This window comes from Tachypleus tridentatus, chromosome 9 (assembly GCF_004210375.1).
Source record: "Tachypleus tridentatus isolate NWPU-2018 chromosome 9, ASM421037v1, whole genome shotgun sequence".
Taxonomy (NCBI): domain Eukaryota; kingdom Metazoa; phylum Arthropoda; class Merostomata; order Xiphosura; family Limulidae; genus Tachypleus; species Tachypleus tridentatus.
In genome coordinates, this window is record NC_134833.1 from 133961806 (window position 1) to 133987359 (window position 25554).

The 25554-nt window shown below is 33.5% G+C and overlaps 1 protein-coding gene across 1 annotated transcript in view; it reads left to right on the forward strand.

The window, feature by feature from the left end:
• LOC143227490 (salivary peroxidase/catechol oxidase-like) overlaps positions 1-8248 on the forward strand; it is a 63676-nt gene extending 55428 nt beyond the window's left edge. Inside the window, exons 14-17 of the mRNA XM_076458932.1 lie at positions 246-448; positions 4667-4836; positions 5083-5191; positions 6669-8248. Of these exons, the coding sequence (XP_076315047.1) occupies positions 246-448; positions 4667-4836; positions 5083-5191; positions 6669-6744 (558 nt within the window). The 3' untranslated portion in view covers positions 6745-8248. The remainder of the gene's footprint in view (positions 1-245; positions 449-4666; positions 4837-5082; positions 5192-6668) is intronic.
• The last annotated feature ends 17306 nt before the right edge of the window (positions 8249-25554 follow it).

Consider the following 25554-nt stretch of genomic DNA (forward strand, 5'->3'; position numbering starts at 1 on the left):
AAATTCAAAACAAACAAACAAAATTTGTTTATTTTTTTTAAGTTCGCGCAAAGCTCCTCCAGGGCTATAAAATATAATTGCCAAAATATCGACGAGTATATTTAGTAGAAAATAAAACATTTTATATTTTAAAACCGTGGTTTTAAAATTCTACATTCCTTTTAACTTGGGAAGTCTGTCGATATTTAAATATCTTCCAACAACATGTTTTCAGTTATCTTTGTATTTTGTGTTTACATTTTCAGCTTAGAAACCGACTTTTTCAATCAAAACACGGGAGCCATGGACTGGACCTATCTGCTTACAGTATACAAAGAGGAAGAGATCATGGGCTACCAGGCTACACCAGCTGGCGTGACGTATGCAATCAATCGGCGATAGATGCTTGGGAGGATTTACATGATATTATGTCCAATCGATCTATACGACTTCTGAAACAGTTGTACAGGTAAAGTAATTCTCGATATGTATTTATTTATTTCAGTGTTAGTTGAGAACATCAAACCCAGTGATAATTTTAAGAAATGAAGTTCCAGACGGTGTATTGTTTGTTTGTTCGTTTTTTAAATTTCGCGCAAAGCTACACGAGGGCTATCTTCGCTAGCTGTCCCTAATTTCGAAGTGTAAGACTAGAAGAAAAGCCGGTACTCATCACCACCCACCTACCCTTTTATCAACGAATAATAGTATTGACCGTCACATTATAACGCCCCCACGGCTGAAAGGGCGGGCATGTTTGGTGCGACGGGAATTCGAACCCGCGACCCCCGGATTACAAGTCGAACGCCTTAGCCCATCTGGTCATGTCAGGCCCCGGACGGTTTATTCAAAGGCGTTGGAACCGGCGTTGCTTTAGCCCCCCTACTTTTAGATATTTGAATTCTGTAGCAACTGTAAGTTATATTATTATATTAAATTTTTGGGGCATGCTTCTAGACCCTTAATAATTGAGCTACCTCTAGCAGCTCCTTGTCCTGTCAGTCTCTCTTTGTAAAATTTGTCAAGTCAAGCTCTCCCACTCTGTAACTCTTTCCTGCACCAATATCATTACACTAGATACTTTGAGGTCATGAGGAATGTTATCTGGTTTCCTTATTGAAAGACTCCCAGATGTCTCAGGGGTATGTCTGCGGATTTACAATGCTGGAAACCGGTTTCGAAACCCATGGTAGGCAGAGCACAGATAGTAAATTGTGTATTTTTGTGCTTAAATCTACAAATAAACCTTACTGAGAGAAAAAAATCACAAACAATAGTTTCAACTGTCGTGATACGTTATGAAAATTTATGATGTAACTTTTTGAAACTAGAAAAAACAATACAATTCGTTAAACTAAATTATTATGATTATAAAGAAATATTTCATTGAATATTATTGGTTTTCCTTTAATGAGCACGTGTCAGTATTTCTTTTCACATAACCTGATTTTTTAGTATGAAATAAACAAAAAAATTTATGTTTTCATTAAAAACATTCATGTTTAAAACAGAACTTTCAATGCTTGAATTACTTTTTTACAAACAACACTTGTCGTTACATAAAGGTATTTTGAATGGTCCTATAGACAAACGCCTTACATTTTTTCCAATTTTGAAGTTTTTAGCGGAAATATTTTGTGGTTTATATTGTTATCTATACCCTCAAGTATAAACTGAATCAGAAACTTTCTCTTGTGACCAAATGTGAAATTGTTTTGGAATAAAAAAGCAAGTAATTCCAGCAGCTGTTTCTAGGAGGTGTTGTTCACACTGATTAAAAATCTAGAATACGTTATATCCAAATATTCAACGAACATGATTGGCAACGCATTTTAGTCTGGATCTTTCAACAGTCAAAGTGATTGCACCAACTCACTAGTCCCCGCTGGGACGGCGGCAAGTCTTCGCTAAAATCAGGGGTTCGATTCCCCTCGATGGACACAGCAGATAGCCCGATGTAGCTTTGCTATAAAAAAAAAAAACACGTACTTACTAACAACGCTCACGCACTTGAATTTGTTATTTCGTTTTTATTTCTTATGTCAAATCATCCGACCTTTTTTGTTGTTGTTGTTTGTTTAACCCTGCCGAGGTTTTCATGGACTCCAAATATTTTGTAAACATTAACGCTGACAAATAGAAGCGCATACATTTTTCTTGATCTCAGTAGCTTTACTGTTTGGCTACTTTGTATTAATTAAATTGTAACACTTGGCTTAGCTGTTTAGTTTTATATTTGTTTGGAGCTAAACACAAAACTACACAATGGGCTATTTACTCTGCCCACTACGGGTATCGAAACCCGGTTTCTAGCAGTGCATGTGGGTAAAAAGGAAGAAGTTGTAATATTCAGTGTTAATTTATTGTTGGGTGTCAGTACGTAATTTGTCTCCAAAATAATAATTTATTATGATTTCGTTATTTTTAATTTTTTATGATTCTGGTTCTGCTCCAACCCCAGAAAAGTGACTATGGTAACATTTTTACATAGGTTAAGGTTTCAGAAGGCTATTATACTATGGCTAATGCCTTTTCTTACCGAGCCTATTTATCATTGCCATCACAGCATATGTGGCCTTGATAGATGGGTTTACTTCAGTAAGGATTGTCAAAAAGTCCATCAATATATTTCATCATATGCTACATTCTTAATAAGTTTCACGAAAATCGCAAAAATCTCGAACCTCGTACGTGCAATCTTTGGTACCTGAATGCCTCTTGTTGAGGAATAGATCCTTCCTTATAATTTTATTTGCCCTTGGACATAAAATATATAAATTGAAATATTTTATCAATGTTTATTTTATTTTATTGTTATTGTACTCGATAAAGAGTATTATAATTCGATCAAAATGTTATTATAAATAAACATGTATTTTAGGTGAAATTTTAGTGAATGTATAATAAAAATTTTATTGTTTTCATTTTTCTGACAGTTCCATAATCATATTGATATACGCTATTGAGCAACAGTGTTAGGACTAGGACAGAGATTAGATTTTTAAGCTACTTTCAAAAAACATTAGAAGATAAATCACAGGTGAAACATCAACATTTATTAATCTTAAGATTTAATACAACAGAAACTCAGTGGAAGTGATTGAGTTCAGTAAACAGTTAATATTTTATGTGTTTCCTTGTTGCTTTATTAACCGCAGACAGTCTTTCAGACACTGTTGCAACATATTTAATCAAAGCATTTCTTAGGGATTTTACTCTACATGTTTCTAATACCCTCCCATAAAGTTTCTTTGAACGTAACTTTTGATTTGTCAAGTTTTGATTTATCAAATCCCAAATATGTTCAATTGGTTTGAGATCTGGACTCTTTTGGAAGCCATTGAATCATCTGATATTACTCCAGCAGCCACTTTCTTAGCTAAGTAATTTCTGCATAGGTTAGATGAATGTTTGAGGTCGTTATTTTCTGGACAGTAGAATATTTTACAAGTAATATGTAAACCGTTGGGTATACCATGGTGGAAGAGTATTTGATGATATTTGTGTTAGTCCATTATTCCATCTATTATGCACATATCTTCTGTGCATAATGCCTTTCCATGCTTCATGGTAGGTGCTATGCGTTGAGGTCACTATATTTCACCTTTCTTCCGCTGGACGTACAACCTATGCTTTGAATCAAATATTTCGAACTTGGACTCATCCGTTCGTAACACACTTTAACAATCGTCAAAGTACTTTTTGTACTTTTTTTAGCACATTTAAGTCTCTTGACAATATTTGGAGATCGAAGTAAATGTTTTTTACAGTTACACAACCAGATATTTCATTCTGGTTGAGTCTTCTTGATACTGTAGATCTGGATGCTTTTCTGTCATTTGGTACATGCTTAAGATCAGTGACAGTCTTCCTTCTGTCTCAAAGGCTGCATAATTGAAGATACTTAACATCAGTAACATTGAGTTAAGGTGTTCTGCCTCTTTCTTTCCTATTTTCAAATTCACCTGTCTCGGTCTCACGATATAAGATAAACTTGACAGTGTTTAGAAAGCATTTCTAGTCTGCAACAGTTTGTCAGGGAGTCCAACCAGCATCACATAAAGCTCTGGTTTACTAACAATTTTCCATTTTTTGAGCCATGGCATGACAATAAAACTTAATATATAGTGTTAAACACTGCTTTTAGGAAGGTTTACTTGTAGGGTGCTTTTAAATTGATTTCTTCCAGCACATACCGGTACCAAACGTTGCTTACTTACAGTGGGTACAGTGGCAGTTATTTCAGACCCTAAATTTAATCAGTATGTTCATTTTAGTAGAACCCCTATGACTTGCCCTTGGTACAAGTATGTAGGAACCCCAAATAATGATAAATATTCTAACTTTGGCTCATTAAATTGTCAACAGGAATCAGTAAAGCATTATCATAGTGTTGAAATTTACATTCTGTATTGGCATGGAAGGCATTGCCCATAAAATGGAAAGAATGACAAAATATTCTCTTGTTCTAATACTTTTTCACAGTACTATACAATGCACACATGTTTATATACTGTACCGTACAGTTTACACGTGTATACATATACAGTATTGTACAGTTCACACATGTGTATATACTGTACCGTACAGTGCACACATGTGTATATATACTGTACCGTATAGTACACAGGGTTGTTGTTTTTTTAAATCAGCCGCCATCTTTAACCTATTTATTTTCTTGTTATAGGTCAGTTCATGATATTGATCTAATCCCTGGAGCTCTGTCCGAGCGACACTTACCGGGGGCATTGGTCGGTCCAACTCATGCTTGTCTCATTGCTGAACAGTTTTACCGAACAAGGGTAGGAGACCGTTTCTGGTACGAAAACGGTGGTCAGTCAGGTTCCTTTACAGAAGGTCAGTATATGAATATAAGATAGACTTTTATTTTAAAATTTCCACCTGTTAAGAGTACACATTTTTTGACACTTTATGAACAATAATTAAAAGATAAGATACCTGTAAAGCAACAATTTGCTTTTAGTTTGTTTCTGATTATTTTATTATGACACTTTAAAATGTTTATTTACGTAGCTCTCCACATTTAGCATGACAAATTCATTTCATTTTTCTATTTTACTATCAGGTCTTTTGTATTCATAGGTCAGTTATCAGAAATCAGAAAGGTGACACTTTCTCGAATTCTCTGTGACAACTCAGACAACTTGAACATTATTCAACTCAAAGCTTTTATGCTTCAAGATAAAAAAAGGTGAGTTTTTTTATCCCATTAATTTGTTGAAACAACTGGTTCTTTCGTGATATTTCTCAGAAATGGGGCCGAAAGGCCGTCTAAAAGGGTCACCTATTTTAACCACTTGCACCACAATGCAGTAATGTGTTGTCTGTCAGTCAGCCAATATACGCTAAAATGGTGTAGCATAAGAGATGCTTAACGTTGCAGTCTGTACTTTAGTGACGTCAGTAAAACATAAGCAAGCGACTAATCACGATAAGGATCATACACTGAAGGCTACGACAGATCAGAACATATGCTTTGTTTTGAATTGTTTATTTTGAATTTCGCGCAAAGCTACTCGCTAGCCGTCCGTAATTTAGCAGTATAAAACTAGAGGGAAGGCAGCTAGTCATCACCACCCACCGCCAACTCTTGGGCTACTCTTTTACCAACGAATAGTGGGATTGACCGTACCATTATAACGCCCCCTCAGCTTAAATGGCGAGCAAAGACATGATAAGATTAAAGAAACAAGTTCAAACATTGATCTCTAGAATCTTAAAGGACTGTATCTCTTCGCTTTCAGAGTGCTTTAATGGATCAGGACGACCACTGGAACATTAGATTCTAAGTTGTTGTTTTCAGTTTAATAAGATGCATGAGCTTTATAATCAGTCATTTTCATTTCTTTCAATCGTTTGTTTTTAATTTTGGCAACGAAAGTAACTTATGAAAGCCGTACATTGGAAGTAGTGTTTTACATTTTCACTGGTTTGGGTTAAAATGTAAAAGAATGTTTCCAAAAATATATTATTATTTGATAATCAACTTTACACAATAAAAATAAAACTTTGAAGATGGTTTACCTTATAAATCTCTATTAGAAATTTCTGCAGTCATTTGATAATAAAAAAATTAATAATAAACGAACACTTTATCGTTACTTCCAAATAAAATTAATTGCGTAGTTATGCTTGATAACAATCATATTAAATGAAAATACTATATGAATGTTTGTTTGTTTGAATTTCGCACAAAGCTACTCGAGGGCTATCTGTGCTAGCCGTCCCTAATTTAGTAGTGTAATACTAGAGGGAAGGCAGCTAGTCATAACCACCCACCGCCAACTCTTGGGCTATTTTTTTACCAACGAATAGTGGGATTGACCGTCACATTATAACGCCCCCTCGTCTGAGAGGGCGAGCATGTTTGGCGCGACGGGGATGCGAACCCGCGACCCTCAGATTACGAGTCTTACATTGCAAAATTAGGGACGACCAGCGCAGATACCCTTCGTGTAGCTTTACGCGAAATTTAAACAATTTATTGACATTATTTCAACAAATTAAATACATTCTCGTTAAAAAAAATAACGTTTGTTTAGCGATCCTCTATAAACTTTCAGTTGTTTAAACACATTATATGTATGGTAGTTTTATATTGTAAGTTTTACGATCATAATGACAACTATATATGTTAACAGTAAACATGTTATTCACTCCATTTATAGCAACCCAGCTGTTTCGTGTAATGATGAAAAACGTCTTCCCAAACTGAACATGGAGGCCTGGTCAGGCATTTGTTAAAAAGAAGACAAAGAGTAGCCCGCCTTTTTGAGAACCTCACCTCTTGTATACGTGTGAAAATATAAAAATCTACGTTAGATTTAAAATAGTTGTAAGATTGAGTAGATATTAGGACTTTCACATAGATTGTTTCGTTTTGTTTTTTGGATCACAGAATTGCACAGTGAGGCTGTATCCTACATGAGTTATGGCGTATTTTATCACTGTGTCTATATCCAACAACTTGGTATCCTTGATAAACGATCTTGATAAAAACTCTTAGAATGGACCAAGTATTGAGTAAAAAATAATAATAATAATTTGCTCACAGTTTTTTATTTTTCTTACTCTTTCAAACTTTCAATTCCAGTAACGTTACTACCAATGAATAAAAAACAAAACACAAAGTAACATGTAAAGGATAAATATATTTTATACAACTTTTGTAGTTTTAGAAAGTTATACACTTTGATAAATATAACGATACTTATCTTGGATAACTGAAATGTTATAATTTGTTCTCTAACTAGTTAAGAGCGATAAGTTAAGTGATATTCTAAAAACTAAAACATAATAAAACATGCTTTCATCGTTACAAACACATTTAGCCAGTTAACACGTTCAAATAACTTCGATTCTAGTAAAATCTGTGTTAGGGACGCATTTAACCAATTAACACGTTCAAATAACTTCGATTCTTGTAAAATCTGTGTTAGGGACACATTTAACCAATTAACACGTTCAAATAACTTCGATTCTAGTAAAATCTGTGTTAGGGACACATTTAACCAATTAACACGTTCAAATAACTTCGATTCTTGTAAAATCTGTGTTAGGGACACATTTAACCAATTAACACGTTCAAATAACTTCGATTCTTGTAAAATCTGTGTTAGGGACACATTTAACCAATTAACACGTTCAAATAACTTCGATTCTAGTAAAATCTGTGTTAGGGACAACTAAGCTGGTATGATAACAGTTTGAATAACATGGAAGTGTTTAACTACTGTGTTTGTGAACTTCACTAAATCGTGCACTATAATCATAGTTTTGATATTGTTTTAAAGCTAATTTTTAGCTGATATCAAATGTATAGTTCTCGTAAATTTAGGTTAACGAGTAGCAGTTACACTAAAGATATCATTGTCTTCGTCTGTATTGTATTGATAGAGAATCATTTATTTAGAAAGTTTGAACTCATCTTTATTGTGTAATATTTTAACTGTTTTACTTCATGACACATTCATAAAATCATTAATTCCTTGCAGTTTCTGTTGTTAAATTCATAGCTTGAACGAAGAACTGGAGAATGAACACGAATTGATAAAAAGGATTCTGGTTGTTTCGTTTATAGGAGGAAAAACAGTATACCATTGGTTACTGTTTTGAACTAAATATTAGTCCAAGAAACATTTTATACGAGTGTGCTGTTTTCAAAGTTTTTAACTACTCAGGGCTTGTTTTGAATGGTACTTTGTATTTTGACTGTTTAATTTTAAAATAAATGGCTAATACACTTTTTAGTAGACTCCTTGTGATTGTAACTACTTTCTAAATTTCCTGTTTGTTTGTTTTTTACGTTTCTAGCCTTGTGAAATATCGAAATAATGAATATTTAAAATTTGATATAAAATGACATTTTTAAAACTTTTACTATTTCTTAATTTTGGGTATTGTATTTTCTGTCTTGTATATCAAATATATTTTGTTTTTTTTATTTTAATGCTTAATGTTTTGTGTTTAAGTATATAAACAAATTCAAAGGTTAAAAGCTTTACAGTTTAAGGCTGATGGGACCACCTAATTCGGTTGATTTTAAAAGGAGCACCAGTTTAGTAAATATCAAAATCTCTCGAATCTGTTCTCTAAAAGGATCACCAGTTTAGTAAATAGCAAAATCTCTCGAATCTGCTCTCTAAAAGGAGCACCAGTTTAGTAACTAGCAAAATCTCTCGAATCTGCTCTCTACAAGGAGCACCAGTTTAGTAAATAGCAAAATCTCTCGAATCTGTTCTCTAAAAGGATCACCAGTTTAGTAAATAGCAAAATCTCTCGAATCTGTTCTCTAAAAGGAGCAACAGTTTAGTAAATAGCAAAATCTCTCGAATCTGTTCTCTAAAAGGAGTACCAGTTTAGTAAATAGCAAAATCTCTCGAATCTGTTCTCTAAAAGGATCACCAGTTTAGTAAATAGCAAAATCTCTCGAATCTGCTCTCCCTCCTCGCGGCTTACAGATAAGTCTGAAAACTTATAACACAATAAAGGGGCCATAAACACCCGCCACGGGTATCTAAGCCTGATTTTTAGCGTTATAAGTCCACAGACCTAGCGTTATGCCAATGAAAGGCATAGTTAAATGAATAACTAATTTATTTTTATGGTTATAATTTCCTCAAGATAGAAACTGAGATTTACTTATATATTAGGATTGTTGTCTCATGTACTATGACACATTTGCAACATGTTTTCACACATATTCATTTTTAAAACTTTGTGTTAGTTTATCATGGCTATTACAATCAGTTAAACTATTTTTGAATACATTACATTTTAAAGCTTTATTGTAACAATGTTTCTTACAATAAAAAAAAAATTAACAGTACTGTAAGTACTATTCTCTTTTAATGAACTAACTTAAAAGGATGTATAAACACAACATAAACTACCCAAATGAGCACATAACTACGAATACGTCGTTTTTTGATATACATCGGTTTATAAACCGCATTAATGAATGTTTGCTAACGTATCCGATAATTTAGATTAATGTGTATTAAACTCATTACCTTATCACCCAAAAGTGGAGGTCGCCATGACAGTGGATATCACAAAACCGTTACGTAATATCCAAGGAAAACCAACGCCTGAGTTTTAACGTAACTGTTATGTAATATACAAAGGATGCTAACACTAGAAGGTTATATAACTGGTACGCGATATGTAAAAGACCAGAAGGTGTGTAACTAAGATTTATAGTACCACGCAGAAATAGCAGTAAGGGAGACGCTGCCTAAAGGGAAGGTTGAAATTATAGATCGCCTCTAGAGGGTGCATTGCTAGGAACCATGGCTAAAGGAAGCGTGTTGCTAGGACGGTGAGGCAGCTATGATAATCGCGCTGATAATTCATGAGATATCAACAGATATCAACATTAACCTTGTAGTAACAATCAAAGTCTTAAAATTAATGTTTCATCTTACTGTTTATTGTACATTTTACAATTATCTGTACTAAAACATTTTAAGTCATTATCCTAACTGTAGTTTTAATTTATAAATAAGATAAATATTGTTACAAAAGCAGTGTTACTTTAGTCCCGTTGAACTGCATAAATATTTCAATTTGAATGTATGTTTATAGTTCTCTTTTATATATTCATTTGTATTAAATGCGTTTTACAAAAGTGGATGGTGTTTCTATAGGTAGATAGTGTTGTTAACGCATTTAATGTACTGATTATAGTTTTTGCTTCCATATTTAATTTGTATGATGTACGTTTTGCATTTTTCCACGTTTTATATTCAAACCACTTATCGCTAAATCATTTGTTTTCATTTCTATAATTAATACATTAGATAACATCTATTCGTCCTGAAAAGGACACTTATTTAACATTCTGTGTTCAATTTTTAAGTTGATTTTCCACTAAAATTTAGTTCCAAAGGACTTTTGTAAATAACTATGTTTAACCATTATAATTGTACGTTTCACAGTGGCACAATGTTATGTCTGCATACTCACAATATTAAAAACCAGATTTCGATATCTGTGGTGGACAGAACACAGGTATTTCATCGTGTCGGTAAGAATTATATATCAGTCTACGTAAGTAATAACATTCTTACTGTTTTGTTTTTCTGTAAACTTTTCCATTTCTAAAGACGAGTGTTTAACATATATTGCAGACAGGTCACACATGCAGTGTACATTTTTTCAACCCTATTGCTAAAGCTGTTGGTGCATCATAGTGCAAAAGTATAATTCTAAGTTCTATGTACTTAGTAAAAAAAATGTGTAAACGATCTTTACTATGGGCAGTTAACAACTAAATTAACAGACCTAGGAGTACAAGGATTCAAATTCCAAAAATGTAAGTCACGCTTTTTGTATTCATCATAAACCACTTTTGTATTTTTGTGCATTTCGAGCATTCAATTATTTTATTGAAGCTAACCATTGCTAGTAATTTAATGTGTGCAAAATAATTGAAACAATGCATCATATAATCAAAACTATTTTATTTATATAGCATATAGTTAACTTTATTACATATATATAAATGCCACTATTTAAATCAATAACTACAAAGTCGTTTTTACTCTTAAATTTCACAGATACTTGTCTTTGGTGAGCTCACTAATATACAATTTACTAAAATCACAAACAGATGTTACCAGTCAAAATTACAGGGTTTTTTTTTTCGTATCACTGCGATATAATTGCATTTTCACTCAAATTACTGCATTGTTTAGTCAATAATTATTGTCTGGCAGCCTCATCACAGAACATAATTTACAAGAACAATATAAAATTACTGTCTTGGCAAGTATACTGAAATATGTATTAACAAAACTCCAAGTATTAGATACACCAATATATTATTCATGAAAACAAGAAACATTTTAGTTTATAAGATATTATATTGTATCGTATCATTTAACTTATCTTTCTTATAACTTTTATACATTTCTACATTATGTCCAAATTACTGTTTGCTCATTTTAGTTAGAATCTATATCTTCCATGTAAATATTATAGTTCATTTGTGTGATAATATATGAAAACAAATACAAAAAGTGTATTCATAATACTCTATTTCTCAAGATTTGATGGGGACATGTTCAGTATGTACATTCCAATCAGTATGTTATTTTCTGTACTTTCTACTGAGACTCAATGAACTGATTTAATAATGTTTCTAACAAATGTGCTTAACCATCTAATACAAGTCTCCATATAGATATGCTGTCATCAATTTATATAAGTAAAATCACAAAGTTTAAATGAGACTGTTATCGCGTGTATTAAAACATTTATTTTCAAAACTTTAAGTATTAAATGGGGATTATGGTCTTAGATCAACTGTTTAGATTTATAACTAAATTATTCATAGTACTCTGTTGTTTTGAATTAAGCTACACAATGGGCTATCTGTGCTCTGCCCACCACGGGTATCGAAACCCGGTTTTTAGCGTTATAAGTTCACAGACATACCACTGAGCCACTGGGGGTCTAATAAAATGAATGTTGATGTTCAGTGTAAATACTGGAAGTGAGAAACCTTTTCCTCGGTAGAAATGATATGTACAATCACAGATTTCATTTTATCAGAATGCGATGGTCCTGAAAAGGTCCTTTTGATTTCGGTTTTTAAACGAAGTTATTTTTTAAGATGAATATCTTCCATCTTCTCCATGAATCCTCGTTTGAAAAAAAATGCCAATTCCACAGTGCACCTGCAGCTCAATGTAACAATATCTGTGGAATATTCAATTATTCTAGCAGGTGATTAATCAAATAGAACAAAGCATAGTGGACATTCACCAAGTGATTCAATCAAAGATATTCAGAGACCGTTTCTTCACTTAGATACTGAGCAAAACATATCGTGCACTTGAAATCCATGACTAAAATGACAAACGTAAATTAGTCATAATTATGATGTAAAACAATGGAAATCTTGCACGTTCAATATGATTGGACAAATTGGCAATGTGTTCATGACCTTTGCTCTCTTTTATCATTTATATAATAAGTAGTTATAACTAATGACCGAATACACATCCAGCTATCCTGACCAAGGTAGGATATTGCACTGCGATTTGCAAATTGTAGGTCAAGAAGAGCGAATATTGACACATTCACTGTATTCTGTGGCGTGTATGTATTGTGACAAAACCTAGGTTTATGCTAAACTTAAGAGATACAGGATATTTAAAATGCACCATCATTAATAAAGTGTGTCAAAAATTACAATAAGGACAGATATTTCTTGAAATGAAAGGTAGTTTGTCTATGACCGTTTATATTTTATGTGCTACTTACTTATTTATGATATATACTTAGGCCTAAAAACTACGTCAGCTTTACAGATTTGCAAAATATCTGTAAGATTTAAGATTTAATTTTACAACAAACTATATTTCTGAGCAGTTCCATCACAAGTTCGGACATACCCTAATTTTTAATATATGTCTACAACAAAGAGTCTAAAGTTCAGTCAAATCTGGGTAACTTTTTATATAGAGCTCAGCATAACCAGGTGGTTAGAGCGCTGGACGCGTAATCTGAGGATCACAAGTTCGAATCTCAGTCACACCAAATATATTCGCCCTTGTCAATCCCACTATTCTTTAGTACAAGAGTTGACTAAAAGTTGGAAGTGGGTCGTTCATTGCTAAATTAGAGACAACTAACACACACAGTACTTGTGTAGCTTTGCGCGAAATTCACAACAAACAAACAAACAAAACTTTCAAATGTTGAGACCCTGCCCCCTTTCATCTCTAATAATCGAAACAATACAGTTCTACTACATGGAAGAAGGAATGGTGACCCACCTTTTAAATGTAAGCATATTGTAACTGATATTTCTTTGTTTATAAATCTGGTATTACTATTAATTGTTTTTAACATTAATGTTTCACAGTCATATTTATTATCTTAGTAAATAAAGCTGATCTTTTCTAACTAATTATATACCATATTATATTTTAGACTATTGCAAAGATAATAGGGCGTTCGACCCGTAATCTAAGGGTCGCGGATTCGAAAATCCGTCACACCAAACAATTGCTCGCCCTTTACGTCGTGGGGACGTTATAATGTGACGATCAATCCCACTATTCGTTGATAAAATTGGCGGTGGGTGGTGATGACTAACTGCTTTCCCTCTAGTCTTACACTGCTAGATTAGGGACGACTAGCGCAGATAGCCCTCGAGTAGCTTTGCGCGAAAGTCAGAACATACCAAACGTATTTAAATATTACAGTTCATGATGAAGATAAATTGAACGGTCAGAACAAAGCAGTTGCTGTTAATACATGCACTGAACAAGTGTGCCCTATTTTATAAGTTAAAAAAGAACAGTGTAAAACAAATCGACGATCTTAGCCAGCCTCATCATTTTTGCAACATGTTAAATCATGATGAACGTACATGACTATGTTTAATATCTGTATTAACAAGTGTGGCTGAATTTATTTTTCAATCTATGTTTAATAAAAGAGTAGCACAGTTAAATTTATTGGGTAGGCCCGGCATGGCCAAGCGTGTTAAGGTGTGCGACTCGTAATCTGAGGGTTGCGGGTTCGCATCCCCGTCGTGCCAAACATGGTCGCCCTTTCAGCCGTTTGGGCGTTATAATGTGACGGTCAATCCCACTATTCGTTGGTAAAAAGATTAGCCCAAGAGTTGGTGGTGGGTGGTGATGACTAGCTGCTTTCCATCTAGTCTTATACTGCTAAATTAGGGACGGCTAGCGCAGATAGCCCTCGAGTAGCTTTGCGCGAAATTCAAATCAAACAATATTTATCATTTTAGAGCATACTTTACAATCGAAATAAAAATACATTCATATTGTACTCTCACTTAACTAGTTATGATCAGTTTTTGTACGATGCTAAATTTAAATGTGGGTAAACTTATTGATTTCTTTTACTTTACACAGTAATGCAAAACCCTGAATATATAATCAAGATATTTTAGTTCTCAAGATATGATGGGACGCGTTCAGTATGTGCATTTCAGTCAGTGTGCAGTTCTTGTATACTTTCTTATTAGTTAGTCTCTCCTACTGACTTTTATTCGTTAGTCATCTCGCTGTCAGTACCTCAACTTCAAAATCATTTTGCTCTATTGTCACGTTAAAGGACCAGCGCACAAGTTCATATGAAAAAGATGTCGGACATTCACTAATGAGATTAGATCTAGATTAATCATTTGTCTCCAAAGAACATCAGTCAAAAGTGTACTAACTCTCTAGATTTTGGTTATTATAATTTATATTATTCCTGAGAAAAGATAAAAAGAAAGGTTTGAGTTTTTATATCTTAAATATCAATGAAACTGATATAAGATTTACGGAAATTAATAACAGAAATAAGTTAATATCATAACACTTCCTCACATGATTCTCACTTAAGTTAAGGTCATAAAAACTTGTGTTCAATTTATATTAAGCGAAAACATACGATGGCATTTGTGAGTTGTGAGAAAACTAGAACATAAGAAATAACAATGGATGATAAAAAAGTGTTGTGTTTGGCATTCTCAAAACTCAAGTAAGTTGTTGTGATGCATGAGCATCCTTAGGAGGGAACGTCCATATGCCATAATCTGTGATGATGTATCAGACAAATTCAGCTATATGGCTGAAAAAAACAAAACAAATTTACACTGCATGTGTGACCTAGCCATAATAAGCATTAAACATTCATTTTTTTTTAGAAATAAAGAGCTCTACAGAAAAAAGAAAACATTAAGAATATTACTTATTTACATAGACTGCAATATAATTCTTTCTAACACTCAAAGTTTATTGAACTTTTAGACTACGTACAAATAGTTTCAATCAGCATTATCCATAAAGTACCAACCATCAAGAAACAAGAGCTGCATAAAGATTTGTGAAAATTTCGATAGAAAGATAATAATATCATTTTGTACAATTGTAATGGTTAAACATAATTATTTACAAAAATCTTTTGGAACTAAATTTAGTGAAAAAATCAATTTAAAAAATTGAACACGGAATTTTAAATAAGTGTCCTTTTCAGGACAATTAAATGTTATCCATTGTATAAATTATAGAAATGAAAACAAAGGAATTAGCAATAAGTGTTTTGAATATAAAACGTGGGAAATGCAAAACGTACGTCCTCCTATAGAAACACCATCTGCTTTTGTAAAACACATAACATAACTAGTAAATATGTAATTAAAAACTATGAAAAAATTGAGACAAGTTGAAACTTATATGCATCCTCATGGAGTATAGTAATACTGTCCGCCCATAGAAACGCGTAAAATCAAATAAATAAATGAATGAAACCTACAAACATCAGTTCAGATAAGTTGAAATACTTATGCACGGTGGTTGGGTGTCTCAGTCAGGATGTTAAGTGTTCTAAGAGGCTTATAAAGAAACAGTAGAACCAATTATTTAAAACGGAGCTGTTTTACTTGTACAAGATTAATCTGAGATCAAATAGTGTTTTGACGAGAACGTGTTTTTTTAGTAACGGAAAACTCAATACAACCGTGTTCTGAATAATTCTGACCAATTAATCCATTACTTTTCTTTATGTCCAAGAGCTGTAGTAGTGTTGAACAGACTTTAAAATTTGTCACTTTAAAGATGATCAGACTCTTCTCTAATGACCGCAAACAGCCTGTTGTGGCTGTTTTAAGTACCACAACTTTTATCCAATCGAAGGGTTGGGCATTCACTAGATTTACAATTTCCATTGAAAGAATTTTCTGTTAATACCAGATTAAACATTTAAAATGGATTTAACGTTCAAGACAATCTTAAACTTTTAATAAAAAAGATGTGATGTTATTTAATTTATCTTTTTAGTGAAAGTAATACTACCGTGGACATGGTTTGAATATTTAAGATAATTTTCGAAATCTTAACTTTACATATCCTGGAACGACTACATCAACACATCTACCCTGGAGCGTATAAAGTACAAAATATGCCAAGAAATCAGACATTAACAGTAATTTTCTCTATTAAATTAGTGGTAGAAGTAAAACAGCATTGCAAATGTTCTAGGTGTTTATCACTAGCTGCTCCAAATAGTGCGAGGTTTGTCCAGTAGTGAAACAGAAAAACAGTGTGTTAATAATGAATTCCTGATCTTTGGTATACCCTGTATAAATTACAGCATTGGTCTCCAAGATAAATAAAGCCAATATAATATGTTAAATAAATTATTATAATTAAGCTAAAATCTAGTATGGATATGTAATGATATTTTTTAACCCAAATGATTCCTTGTAAAACATAAGGGCTAAACGACTAGGTCAAAGACTTTTAAGATCCGCTAATTAACACCTGTTGCCCAGACAGAGAGAACCGTTCAACAGCATTAAGCATATATGATTATTTTTCTCTGAATCGAATAGCAAAATTGACTGTAACAATTATATCACCACACAAATGAACGTGCAGAACATAATCATTAGTATATCATAACTTGAATGTTTCGAGTTTTCAAACAACAACCCAGCATAGTAATCCATAGATCACATCTTGTCTAACAACTCAGCATAGTAATCCATAGATCACATCTTGTCTAACAACCCAGCATAGTAATCCATAGATCACATCTTGTCTAACAACCCAACATAGTAATCCATAGATCACATCTTGTCTAACAACCCAGCATAGTAATCCATAGATCACATCTTGTCTAACAACCCAACATAGTAATCCATAGATCACATCTTGTCTAACAACCCAGCATAGTAATCCATAGATCACATCTTGTCTAACAACCCAGCATAGTAACCATAGATCACATCTTGTCTAACAACCCAGCATAGTAATCCATAGATCACATCTTGTCAAAAGGTTTTATCAAAATTCTAATGATGTTATCACTTTCAAGGAAATTTAATGTTTATTAATAAACTCTATGTCTGTAACTTGATTATAAATCACAGGAATTAAATTCCGTAGATGTAATTTTAAATAAATTTAGGAAAAATGAAATGTAATCCAAATTAGTTTTTTGTTCTTGTTGTATTTGAACGTACGGATATTAAAGGTGTAACCCATCACATGAATTTTCGGAGATGTATGCAGTTTAGTAGTGTGATATTCAGGTGCACTGATTGATATTCAACGGATAAATTCAAGTATCAACAACAAATAACTTCTAGAAATGTTATACAAGAAGTAGTAATAATCTTAAATAACAAATTAAACACAAATAAACAAATGAAACAAAATATTTCTCGTTTGTGTCTTTCGACTCAAACTGGTTCACGGTGTAAAGACAATGCATCCAAATAAGTCTGTAGCACAGGACAAGGACCAAAGAAAGAATAATATAATAGAACAATTTCGAGCCAGACTAGGGTTATATTGCAGTATCTTATAATCCTTAGAATACCTGTAACAAACACTATTTCAAATAACAAATACAATAGGGAGAATTCAACCTCATATCAACTTGTAGAAATATCCGTATCATCCCTTAATATGGGTTTTCCCCGTTCCAGCAAGTAGGTACAAATAAAGTCAAGCCGGTACTAGCTTCTGTAGTATAACTGTTACCAGTTCCTATATTCAATTAATCATAAAGAGTTGTAACTGTTTACAGTCTTTTCTATAACCTGCTTTAAACCTCCAATGGCTCAGAAGTAAACCTTGGAGCTTATAGTAGGGTTTTGATACTCGCCTTGAGCAGAAAACAGATAGCTTAACAACAAACAAACAATCGATTAACACGAACATCAATAAGTACTTGCAGAACACTTAGATAATATTTTATTTTTTTTCCTTAATATAACTTTCTATATATACAGTCTAAACTAATTATGGGAGAGTGAGATTGACATTAATTTCAACTATGAAAGTCCCTTTGCTTATCACTGGTCGTCTCAGACAGAAACATTAAAAATAAGCATTAATAACTGAATTAAATGATTAGTACAAATTCTAATTTGAAATATTCGTCTCGCTTCGCTGTCTGCAGGTCGTGGATTCAAACCCCTGTCATTGAACAGACATGCTATTTCAAATGTTGGGGTGTTATGATGTTACGGTCAATCCCACTATTTGTTCGTAAAAGAGTAGCTCAAGAGTTAGCGGTGGGTTTGTGTTGATTAACTGTCTTCTCTCTAATCTATCCCGTCGCGTCAAACATGCTCGCCCTTTCAGCCGTGGGGGCATCATAATGTGACGGTCAATCTCACTATTCATTGGTAAAAGAGTAGCCCAAGAGTTGACGGTGGGTGGTGATGACTAGCTGCCTTCCTTCTAGCCTTACACTGCTAAATTAGGGACTGCTAGCACAGATAGCCCTCGAGTAGCTTTGTGCAAAATTCAAAAAACAAACAAACAAACACACTAATCTATCACAACTAAATTAGGGACGTCAAGCGCAAATAGCCCTAGTCGAGCTTTGCGCGAATTTCAAAATTAAAGAAACCAGTAATCGTCTTTCTCCTTTGACAAATAATTGCACAAACATTCATACAGCTAAATAAAATAAATATGACTCAAAATCAAATAAAATTGCAATGCTCAAAAGCAATAATACGAAATTCAAATTATTATAAATTAAAATTAAAATAGAAAATTCAAATCAGAATAAATTAAAATTATAATATAAAAAAAATCAAAAAGGCCCGGCATGGCCAGGTGTGTTAAGGTGTTCGACTCGTAATCTGAGGGTTGCAGGTTTGAATCGCCGTCGCACCAAACACATTCGCCCTTTCAGCTGTAAGGGTGTTATAATATTACGATCAATCCCACTATTCGTTGGTGAAAGAGTAGCCCAAGAGTTGGCGGTGGGTGGTGATGACTAACTACCTTTCCTCTAGTCTCACACTGCTAAATTAGGAAGAGCCAGCGCAGATAGCCCTTGTGTAGCCTTGCGCAAAATTAAAAAAATATAAAAACTTAAATTAAAATTACAATAATACAAAAGTATAATGAAATATACTTATCAACTCGGCCAGCTACATTAACTCAAACAAATTACAACCTACACAACTGTTTACCAAAACCACTCAAAAATAATAACAAAATAATGCGATGAAATTAATGAAACTTACTCGCAAAATGTAACTATTATGAATTAGCACTTAGAACTTAGATCATAAAAACCTCCAGACATATTTCAAGAGGAAGAAAAAGAGAAAACTTAAAGACACAAAATAAAGCTACAGTCCAAATTATAGGGTATATCTAAATGCAGGGTAGTGACTTCTCCCAAGTTCGAAGGGAAATAACATTGCAGTGACTATATAAATGACCGAACTGTGGTTAATTCTAATCTTACTTCAAATTGAAAAAAATATTAGCGTCACATTAGTTTTAAATCAAGAGAATAAGTAGTTAAGAAATAATAACATCATTGTTATCTTTCTTCCTTCTTCAACATACATTCAAACAAAGTAGAACTGCACGAAAAAAAATCCACTTGTAGAAACGAATCTAAAGATTTATAGCAGTTGTAGAGTATATATATAAATATATTTTTGATAATTGTAATGAATTATTTTCTACAAACATTTGTTTAAAACTGATGATCAAGGATCTAGAGTCATATAAAAAGCCTAATATAATATAATTTTATAATAATTCAAGATCAAGTCGACTTGGTTTGACATCTTGGTTTATGAAAACAGAATTGGAGGAAATGTTATTTCCAATTAATTTTAGAATAATGTATTATAACTGTTATAAACCAAGGAAAATAGTCCCCCATTAGCACATTGGTATGTCTGTGGACTTACAACTCCAAAATCCTGGGGTGGTGGGCAGATCATAGATAGCCCAGTATGTTGTTTTGTGCTTAACTTCAAACAAACAATGAAAGAAAGAAAGAGGCGTTCAACTCGTAATCTGAGGATCACGGGTTCGAATCCCCGTCGCGCAAAACATGCTCGGCCTTTTCAGCCGTGGGGGCGTTATAATGTGGCGGTCAATCCCACTATTCGTTGGTAAAATAGTAGCCCAAGAGTTGGCGGTGGGTGGTGATGACTAGCTGCCTTCCCTCTAATCTTACATTGCTAAATTAGAGACGGCTAACGCAGATAATCCTCGTGTAGCTATGTGCGAAAATACTAACCAAAGTGAACTGCAATACATTACGTCACCATTCAGCGGCTAATCATGTTTCCATTGCAATTAACAACAATACCAGTTATGTTCTCCGCGTGCGCTGAAGTACGTGTTATGCCTCAGATGTCACATGAAGAGTTAGAATACTTCATTTCGAGGAATACTACGAAATTATGAGCAACCACAGACAAAAAGTGGCGGAAATAACCTACTCCGGTAACATTAATTCATCTGTACCACAGCTCGTGCCGTCGTCAATTATAACAAAATTACTTTTGTCATAACATAAGAAACAGCTTCAATTATCATATTTTCCCATTCATATCGTGATGAACCACCACATCAGATAAATGTGAAAGATAACTAAGACAAAACCTAGCTAAATAATACATATTTTGCTTGGTTTATAAACTGTTCCACTTACTTATGTTTGCTATCCTTTAGAAGGCAAGGTACAGACTCACTGTACCATCAGGCAAGATCTTGTGTAATGACACAATATAAAGTCACGTTTTCTTGCACGCAAAATATAAATTTTTCTCGAGAATTTTACTCGCAAATGACTAGCAGTCTTGTATACAGATATCTCTCGAGCAGATCTGTGCAAAATTTCCAACAAATATTTCCACAAAACTTAATCTGAGCACTCAGAAAGCAAAGACTGCAAAATTATTTCAGTTTGTTGGTTAATCAGAATTGTCTGTCAACATCACCTTTCAGGAACAGATTTATATATGCCGAAGATTTCATCTGAGAACCTCGACTGTTCGAGTTTTGTATCTCATATATATATATATATATATTGTTTAGCCTGCTTCAAAAGATTCTTCTACAACTCATTTAGATAAATCAAGCAATGTTTAAAAACATCAGATCAATGTTTCTCAAACAAATAAAGATCTTATTGCACATTCATCTTTATGTCTTGTTTCAACTCTCATAGCTGTAAAACAGTCGAGTGGTTATGATATGATCTTCTGATTACATCTCACCATGAACCATCACTTGAACTATCAAGTGATGGTTCATGATACAATTTTCAATCAGTTAACCACCCTAACTGTAGATAAAGCAGTTAATCGTGGCATAAGTATCAGTATGTAGTTCCTGGCACCTCAATCAATAATCAGAGCAGAAAGACTGATCTTCGGCGTTACCCCATCTGACTACTTTTAAACATCCTCATAATCTGAGACGAGACTTTATGATATAATGCGACAACCATCAGATTCACCCTTTTAATGTGCTTCTGCTTTCCAGAATAACAAATTCTTTAGAGGCTCAGATATTCTACCTTGCCGACCCGCCCCAAAATCTTACACATTCGAGCTGAAAACTCCCATATTATGTTTTAATATAAATTTTAAATAACAGTCACTGTTAAAAACAGTTCTGAAATGAACAATGTCTTGTACTCACAGTTATTGTAATAAATAAAATTATTATTTAAAATATTATATTGTCCAATGTCAATAAAGTTTTAAAGTAAATATTCCTATATATGCTGAGGCTTCTGAGATCGTCTCGTGGACCTCAGTTTGAGAACTACTAATTTAAAGTTTAAGCTTATTTACATAAACAATTATTAAAGTAAGTGTTGAATCTCATAATTTTCTTCGTTGAACTATCAATAGACAAGAAACAGATCAATACAACAAGGATCAGATTGTTTTGTACTAAAAATAAGTACCACAACCAAATCCATTCATCAAATTCGAAATTTATTCGGGTACTGTTTTACTGTAAAATCACTTTTAATGTCGGACTACCTAACCATTTACTGATTTGCATATTTATGTGTATCAGCTATTACAGAATGCAGCCAGTTTTATGTTCACGAACGTATTTGTTCTTGATGAACAGTCATACATAAAATTCACTTGGAGTTGTACCTGTTTGAACATATGGAAATTTGGAGAATAACAGTCGACTGCTGCTTAGTTACGTTGTGTACTATCATGCCAGTTAGTTCTGTCAAGGTCAACAGATTAAACAAGCCCAAAAAGCCAAACCATCAGACTGAGAATGACGATATGGTGAAACGAATATTTTCAACCCATCCAACACTTGGCACAACACATCGAACAACTCGCTAATAAAGTTAGCACCATGATCTGAACTAGCTTCATTAGCCAGATATTCTAAAACATGATATTCATTTTCAGACAATAATTCTGCAATAGTCTGCATAATTTGTTCAGCCACTGAATAAGCTATTTATAGCCCACTTGGTGAGATCATGATAATGACAAATGTATACAGATTATTCTACTTCATTTTGGACAATAGGTCAGTTATATCCAAGGCAATTCACTAGAGAAGAGAATCTACAATTTATGTTTGGGTGTTCCCCATTGTTATTCATTTTCTTCTGGACAGTGCACATGATACACTGTCTGCACCATTCCTTGATGTCTTTTGGAAAAAGCAGTCAGAAAGCTACTTTTACAAATTCCTAGCAATTCTTTCATTATGTACAGTTAAAGTACTTCCTACTTTATACACTTGGATACTGTATCACTACTTATCCGCCTCTATTTGTTGGCTCATAATGGTAGTGCAATACAACATCCTGCTTTCATAAACAACCATAAAGGTATCAGATGATGCATACATTACCACTATGTTTACCAGTTTGTATTAATCTTGTTTCACCTTGCAAAAGACATGTCTGAATCTTTCATCTGTTATTCCAAAAGCTCCTTATTGTTCATTCATGATGTCCATCCACTGACTGTTTTGACTGTTACGCAGTTTCCAAGTTGTGCACATTCGATGAACAGGCTGGATTCAATATACTGAAATTTCTAAGTCTCTGACTCAAGTAGTTTTATACAACAACATTGTTCTTTTGTAAGATCATTATCCAAGACGCAATTATACATTCCAGATTTTCGAAGTACATTAATTGTCTCAATTCTGCATGGCTAACTCAGATAGTAAACTCCTAACCATAAAAGTAGAGACGTAGTATTCAACAGTTATTACAAATAGAAAACGTTCTGTTCTTGATGTGCACTATCGACATTCAGAGGTGTCCAGCATACAATTTATATATATAATTATGTATACTTCACACCATCCTAATACACTAGGACACAACTGCTCCAATTCCATTATCACTGATGATTTTACGATGAATTAACAATTTCTGCAAAGATAATACAGCACTAACGATTCGACCAAAGAACTTAATCATATTCTACAAAAAATCATCAACCTTATCCAGTGCAAACAATTGTGAGACTAGTTTTGGAGAAGTGAGCTCCAAATAATCGATAATACGATATAAAACCTAAAAAACTGTGGATTTCTCGTTTGATCAAGTTAATCCTTGACCACTGCAATCTCCAGAGGGTTAGTGAATGTTCCATTCCTATTAATAAGAACTCTCTTCCATTACAGTCCCATAAGTGTTCCTTTAAAGTGGCAGTTGCATGATACAGAATATAAATTGCATGACATAGAATTGATACTGTCATTTTTTTAAAGATGAAACGGTTACAAATCTAACTTTAACCCTCCCCAAGTTTAATTTCCTTAAAGCTAGAAGTCAGATCTAGTGTTCTGAACCAATTGGCATCATACACTGCAAACAGATATTCAACTGTGTGTGGTAAAAGAAAGGGACTGATACATGTTGCCCATTCACCTGTATAAAATCCACACAAACCATGGGATCTCTTTCTTCCTTCTTAAGTCACTTCCGGTAATAACCAAACACTTGATAAAGGTTGCACTAACCTATCCTTAGTATTTACGTAGTTTTAGAATTAATAAAATCCCTGCTACTCAAAGGATGTCTGGAGGATGTTTGTTTTATTAGACATGTGTCAGTTCTATCTAGATGATGATATGTAATTGTTAATCAGGTTAATCATGTTCCATATGCGCATCTACAAAATCCCTGAACATTTCAGCAAGTTTAAGTCCCTATGTTAAGATCAGATTGTTAGCCCAATTCTTAACTAGATACTTCAACTGCTTTGGAAATAAAGCCTTTGTTCTGAAATGTAATACAGTGATTGTACCATTACTGCCTTTGTTATTAAACTAATGACAATTTAATTTTCCAAGAATTCGACGTTATTAAACAGATTTAAATTATTAGAAGTTATTTATCTCCTCAACCAACTATTTCAGGTACACACATTCAAAAATTAACTAGAAAAAACAAAATAAGACAACTTCATTTGTTGATAAATTATAATGTAACATACAATTCTATATGTTTAGAAAACAAGAATATGGAAAACGTAAGTAAACAACAATTGAGAAATGGGTTTATTGGTTTGTTTTGAATTTTACGCAAAGTTACACGATGTCTATCTGCGCTAGCCATCCCTAAACTTTGCAGTGTAAGACTACAGGGAAGACAGAAAGTCATCACCACCCACCGCCAACTATTGGGTTACTCTTTTACCAACGAATAATGGGATTGACCATTCTTTATAACGCCTACACGGCTGAAAGGGCGAGTATGTTTGGTGTGACAGGGATTCTAATGCTCGCCCTTTCAGCCGTGGGAGCGTTATAATGTGTCAATCAATCCAACTATTCTTGGTGAAAGAGCTGCCCAAGAGTTGGCAGTGGGTGGTGACAACTACCTGCCTTCCCTCTAGTCCTACACTGCTAAATTAAGAAAGGCTAGCACAGAGAGCCCTCGTATAGCTTTGCGTGAATTTCAAAAACAAATAAACAGCAACAGTGCCCGAACCATGTTTCCTGAGATTCTCTGTCCGGCTCTCCCAACCCTTCAGCAAAATCAAAACAACGAGATATCAACATGTATACGGATAATTTGATAACAACGTATAACATTATAACTATCTGACGTGCAAAGTTTAGTCTGGATTTGCGAAATAAGTGTTCGAAATCATTGAAAAAAATAATGTTAGTTGTTTATTTGTGAAACTACGATTGTTTTAATTTTTAAGTTTCAAATTATGTATTTATAAAAATAATTTTCAAATTCATTTATATCAGTATATTAGTGTTTATCCTATTTTGTATTACATCG